The 6,791-nt window shown below is 33.3% G+C and overlaps 1 protein-coding gene across 1 annotated transcript; it reads right to left on the reverse strand.

The window, feature by feature from the left end:
- Positions 1 to 3,194: 3,194 nt before the first annotated feature.
- LOTGIDRAFT_175460 (hypothetical protein) lies at positions 3,195 to 6,375 on the reverse strand (the record flags this gene model as incomplete). Its single annotated transcript, XM_009056679.1, has 9 exons — positions 3,195 to 3,283; positions 3,503 to 3,698; positions 3,864 to 3,982; positions 4,242 to 4,359; positions 4,518 to 4,641; positions 4,900 to 5,545; positions 5,595 to 5,663; positions 5,995 to 6,065; positions 6,269 to 6,375. 9 exons carry the CDS (start codon positions 6,373 to 6,375, stop codon positions 3,195 to 3,197), a joined length of 1,539 nt encoding a protein of 512 aa, XP_009054927.1.
- Positions 6,376 to 6,791: the final 416 nt, after the last annotated feature.

The raw sequence follows: 6,791 nt of genomic DNA on the forward strand, positions 1-6,791 counted from the left end.
AAAATCTTAACAACATTTGATCGATAATAAACATTGACACAGTACTTTATTTCAAAGATTAAGGTTAATCTGTTATTAACAAATTAATTCAGATTATTAAATAAATTTATGGATATATTCAATATGAAGAGTACATAATATTTTACCAAGATGAGACCTGTTCAATATAAATACGGGTCAGTTGAGACTGGTGAAATTACCTTGCTGCACTAATAATATGCCAACAACTCTTGATATTTTTTCCCGACAGGATATGCCGTGATACGACCAAAACACCTCTATCTTATTGGTCCCTGATCCAATCCCTCTACACCTATTTCGGCACCGAAATACAAACAACATACTTTCAAAACATTCATATATTATTTATTGTTAAAGTTGTTCAATGAAATAAAAAAAATTATTTGATACCATTTTGACCACTTTGTAAGGGATATTTCAACTAATTTTGGAGCCATTTTGGTTAAAAATTGACTATAACACCTATTGAATCTCGGGGGTCCTGAAGTACCCCAGTAGGTGAAATTTGAGTTTTTTTATACATAATTTTCAAATTATCAATAAATGTTATAACCATATCAAGTTAAGCTAGCTACTTTTGAAATCTTGACCAATGGGTCAATAATTGAATCAAAACAGATGCACTCTGCTCATCCCTAGATCACAACCCGACCCTTATGTAATATTCTAGATTATAGGTTTGGCTTGAAGACAGGATGACTTTCGCATATCGATATAACTATCATCTTGAATAATTGATTTGGTCAACAAGGAGACTTTATAAAGTATTATTTGCAACACCTGCGAATATGTTTCATGTTCTTTTGTTCAAAATTTCCATTATATTATAGGGGTTCCCAAATACCCCAGGTTCTATCCAATGTTATTCAAACGACGTGCTAGCACAAGGGTTAATATTTTTCGATTTCGCTGATTTTCAATAGGGTCTATCCTTGGGTGATAACGAACACTCATACCAAGTTTCGTCAAAATCTGTCAAGAATTGTGCCTTCTCGAGTGTTTACGAGCTAAAAATTGAACGCGTTTGCAAGAACAAGGGCAATAATTCATACTAAATATTTTTCGATTTCGCTGATTTTCAATAGGGTTTATCCTTGGGTGATTACGAACACTCATACCAAGTTTCGTTAAAATCCTTCAAGAATTATGCCTTCTAGAGTGTTTACGAGCTAAAAATTGAACGCGTTTTCCAGAACAAGGGCAATAATTCATACTTAATATTTTTCGATTTCGCTGATTTTCAATAGGGTCTATCCTTAGTTGATAACGAACACTCATACCAAGTTTCGTCAAAATCTGTCAAGAATTGTGCCTTCTAGAGTGTTTACGAGCTAAAAATTGAACGCGTTTGCAAGCACAAGGGCAATAATTCATACTAAATATTTTTCGATTTCGCTGATTTTAATAGGGTTTTATCCTTGGGTGATTACGAACACTCATACCAAGTTTCGTTAAAATCCTTCAAGAATTGTGCCTTCTAGAGTGTTTACGAGTTAAAATTAACAAGGGCAATAATTCATGCTAAATATTTTTCGATTTCGCTGATTTTCAATAGGGTTTATCCTTAGGTGATTGCGAACACACATACTAAGTTTCGTTAAAATCCGTCAAGAATTGTGCCCTGTAGAGTGTTTACGAGCAATTGTGGACGGACGGACCGACGGACGCACGTTTGATACCTTCTGCAATTTTGCGTTGTGCGGCGGTTTTTGTGCGATTTTTTTAGTTGTTCTCACGTATGCTACCTTCTGTGATTTTTTGTCCGAAATGTCATGTGAGTTTCTTTTTTCTTCTGGGACTATTTGTCCAAAGTCTCGAGGGTGCTGTCTTATGTGACTTTTTGTCAGAATATCCATGTGCGTTTATTTTTCTGTGACTTTTTGTTAGAATATCCATGTGCGTTTATTTTTCTGTGACTTTTTGTTAGAATATCCATGTGCGTTTATTTTTCTGTGACTTTTTGTTAGAATATCCATGTGCGTTTATTTTTCTGTGACTTTTTGTCAGAATATCCATGTGCGTTTATTTTTCTGTGACTTTTTGTTAGAATATCCATGTGCGTTTATTTTTCTGTGACTTTTTGTCAGAATATCCATGTGCGTTTATTTTTCTGTGACTTTTTGTTAGAATATCCATGTGCGTTTATTTTTCTGTGACTTTTTGTTAGAATATCCATGTGCGTTTATTTTTCTGTGACTTTTTGTCACTGCATGTGAGTCTCACGGACCATACCTTCTGTGTCTCTTTGTCCGAAAATTTATGGGAGGTTTTTAATTTCAAAATGCTACCTTCTGTGACATTCTGTCCGATAATGAACTGAGACATTATACTAGAAAAGTCGCATAAAGCAGCAACGACAAGTATTTTCCCTTTGACCACAAGTTAAAATGTTGATGTTATAGATTAGTTTTGTGGGTTTGTAATAGATAATTCTTCACTCGAGTCATTTTGGAACAAAATAGAAAAGTTGCACAAGGTACGGACAAACAAGTATTTCCCCTTAGACCACAAATTTAACTGTCATTCATATTTTCTGGATATTGAAATGCTTGGCTTATTCAAATCTGATTATATCGCCTCTTTCAAGTCCCCTTTCTTGCTTGAATATCTTTCTCTGAACTATTCGAAGCCCCTTCATGTTGTCCATATACTGAAACAATCTATCTTAAGAAATAACTTTATTTCACACGTAATATGTTTTTGGTAACTATCATACCATTGAATTATACATGATTTCGTCACTTGCACATGATCTCATATTACGTGTATGAACATGTTCGAATGTAATAAAAAGCAAAGAACAAAAATGTATTGTGTGACCGAGCCAAGGTTTCTTAATTTTTCATCTCTAAAAAATTTACTGAGATAGCTTTAACTAAGCTTCTGTTATTTAACGAAATTAACATTAAACTTCAAATTTTAAACTCAATAAAAATGTATATTTACTAATGATTGAGATTCGAAATTTTCTTTACAATTTCTGTATAATGTTTCTCTTGAAGTATTGGACTTTTTTTCATAATTATCGTGCATTCCTTTTTGCCAGGTGTTGTTTTATTATCAAGGTGGTGTTTGAAATATTTGTGAATCTCTTTAACCCGGTCAGAAGTCCATCTTATTCGCTTACATCTAGACTTCCTTTGTTTTTTAATTTCGGGTTCACTGTCTGATTCTCAGTCACTAACAGGTCGTTTTCTGGCATGTTCATTAAGTTCTATGTTCTGTACATTTGATGTATCAACAGATCCTTCAAGAATTAAATCTGAAATAGCAGTATTAAATGCATGATTACTAACACTGACAATTGATTCAATATGAGATCACAGGATTATCCATTATGGCGACCTACATGTCATCTAGCACTTAATATCTATAATGCTTAAGTTGATCAGCTCTATATTAAACTTAGAAAGCCAATAATTTCATTTTAATCAAACATAAAGCATTTTTAAAAGATAGCTGGAGTCAGTTAAGATGTTACCTTCGAGAGATATATCATCCAGTTTCTTTCCAGCCAATTTGCTTGTGAGGTTCAAATCTTGAACCAGAAGAAGCTTACTTATTTTCACCCTTTCAATAAACCCACTCATTTGCTGGTAATGGTCCTTATGTACACGTTTGGTGTGTCCAAGATGCTTACAAAGCCAATCCATTTGGTTGTTATTCAAATCCATAACCTTAGATAAAGATAAAGATAATCGTTACATCTGTATTGAAAAATAGCAGAAAATCACTTCACATCTGATTCAAACTGCTTTTTACTTTGCAGAGGATGTGCACAAAAGGGGTAAAAATTAAAACCATTTAAAATCTCTTTGTCGAAATAAACAAAAGTAGATTACCTGTGTAAGTGTTGAAGTGTATTTTCGCATTGAAACACTTGTAATGTTTTCTGGGTTTTTAAGATTTAAATCTGAGCATATATTTTTCAATGATTCATAACTTCTAATAGCTCCATTTACTGAAATTTAACAATATACATGTAAATCGACAATTAATATATTTAACTATGAAAATAATGTGATTGCCGATGTAACTTTCCAATGTAGAAAATATATTATGTACATAAAATATATAAAATATATATATCCATGTCTGCTCGACATCATTTCAAGTTTTTGTGTGTCATATAGCACAAATAAAGATGGTGATAAGACAGACATTACTATTTTAGTTTGTTACAAATTAAGATGTGATTAGGCTATTATAATTACTTTTACCTGAATTTGGAAAGAGAAATCTGTTATGTTTGTTTACTCCAGCTTTTTCAGCATTAACTATAAATTCTAAAGGTTTTCTGCAATCATCAGGGATTATAACAGGAACTGGTTTTCCTCGCTGAAAAAAATACTTTTTAATGAAATATTCGCCTATCCAACTTTAAATCTTTACTGAATAGGAAATTTCACAAGTAATTATAGAAAATATAACGATACTTTTTCCTTTAATCAATTTATCTGACACATATCTACACATTATAGCAGATATAGCTTTACCTTTCCACGCACTATCATAAGGTCCTGGGATTCCAAAAGATGTTTTTCTAATAAGGACAATTCCCCAATTAGACTTTGATCCACATCTGACAGTTCTTTCCTTCTTGACAAAAAGCTTCTCAAACTGAAATTATAGTAATACGGGCAACATTAAAAAGTTCATGATTCATACTAGAGAGATAATCATAATTTCTTGTAAATTAACTTGACAATCCTGTAATAATAGCAAAATTTCTAAATTCAAATTAACCCCCGTTTAAGAATGTTAAGAGAGTGACTTAACACATAACGTAATAAAAATAGTTTAGAAACTTCAAACAGAAATTTGTCTTATTTGAATTTCCAATTTGATACATCTCGAGTACAAGGAGGTGACAATTACCTGATGGCATCGATTTCACCAGACCGCCTTTTGTTGTAAGATAAGAGTCTGCATTGCAGGAATTTTATAATATGAAAAAAGTTTTCCTTTGAAGAATTCAAGGAACATGTTGATAGTTCGCTAATGAGATGCTTATTTAGCACTTCAATATCTGACGGTGCTGGAATATCTTTGCTTTTCGTAAATTGTCTCTTCATTAGAACTGTGTACGCCAATTTGGTGACTTTTGTTTTGAATTCAAGTGACATCAGATGTAAAAACGTTTTACAGTCTTTTCTTTCCTTATCGTTTTGTTCTCTGCCTTTAACAACAAAGCTCCACTTAAAATTTGTCAATCTCAGAATGTCATATTTCAGTTTCAAGCAATTTGATGGAGATTTTAATTCATCTTCATCATCAATCAGTGGTATAGCAACTTCTAATGCAGCTTGGGCCATGATATCGAAAAATTCTGGTTTTATAAAATCCCACATAGACATGTGTTTTTCATTACCAGTATCTGCGACCAATTTTCGTAGCTCCACCAACAACCGGGCAGCTAACCGCATTCTTTGGGAGGAATAATGTGCTCTCTTCAGTGGGTTATCGATGTTTTGTCTTAACCAGCATTCACCGAGTGCCACAATCAAAACATCATTTTGTGCAACTTCAGATATAAGATCAACTGTCATTATTGACTGTCAATACTGACTGACCTAAAGCCCATTGTACATCATCCATAAAGCATTGTAATGTATTCAATTTTCCCTTTTTAAGTAACATGTCTGAAAATTGAGAATAATAATTGAAAATGTATTAGTCCAGCTTTCAAAATATGTTCAGGATTTGCTACACCATTAAAGTAAACTAAGCGTTTCTATTTGCATTGCAGTTTTAACATCTCTAAATCATTAAGTAAATTCAAATTTGGTTTTATAGCATAAGTATCCATTTATGTTTAATCTCAGCTTAGAAATAAAATGTTAAATTGTAAATGCTGAACAAAACTGAACGTATAACACCAACAATAATAACATTGTGTGGTTATTTGAATATCGAATGAAACAAATCAGTAACAGTTTGTTATAATAATATCATCTATTACAATGAGCCTACCAATTGCTGCTTGCCGTAATTTCGACATATTTTCATTGAAAGGTACAATTTCTGACAGTTTTACAGTGAACCTGAAAGTAAATTGGTTATCATAATATTTACTGTTGTAATGCAGTTGGAATTTTCATTCCCACCTAAAATATTATCTTTTGAACATTTTTATAGGACGTAGATCATAGAAATGTTACAATTAAGACCATGTATAAAGTATTGGGTATCGGGCATGTAAATGAAAACGAGAACATGTATCAAAATTTAAGACACTAATACTTACACAGAATCATCAGAGTTTATATATACACCGGCGGCAATCTGGCCCTTGTGCATAATCTTTCCGGGCCACATAACTGGCGTACCCTTTATTTTGGCCCAAACAAACATTTTGATGTACTGAAAAAGAGAACTCCAATTCTTGACATAGCACAAAACCCTTACAAAACATTGGCGTCCGAAGGAATTTTTGATTGGTGGAAAGGGGGGGGGGGGGGGGTGTTTGGCTGAGCTCAATTTCACATGGGTAAAAAATTACGCCAAGTTTCGCTCTCCTTTATATAGGGAAAAAAGCCCCCCACCAGGTTTCGACTTGTGTCGGAACGAATTTTTGATGGGGGGATTTTTCATACGAAAAGAAAGACGCCGTGTGATATTCTCCTTTTTTAGGAATAAAGTGGAGGGCTGAGCCCTCACCCAGCCACCCACTGCTTCCGACGTCCATCACATATATAGATAAGTTTACCATTGAGTGATTTTAAAACTGAGGGGGGAGGGGAGGAATGTCTGCAACAAACAAGTTACAA

Source organism: Lottia gigantea (assembly GCF_000327385.1).
Source record: "Lottia gigantea unplaced genomic scaffold LOTGIsca_284, whole genome shotgun sequence".
NCBI lineage: Eukaryota > Metazoa > Mollusca > Gastropoda > Lottiidae > Lottia > Lottia gigantea.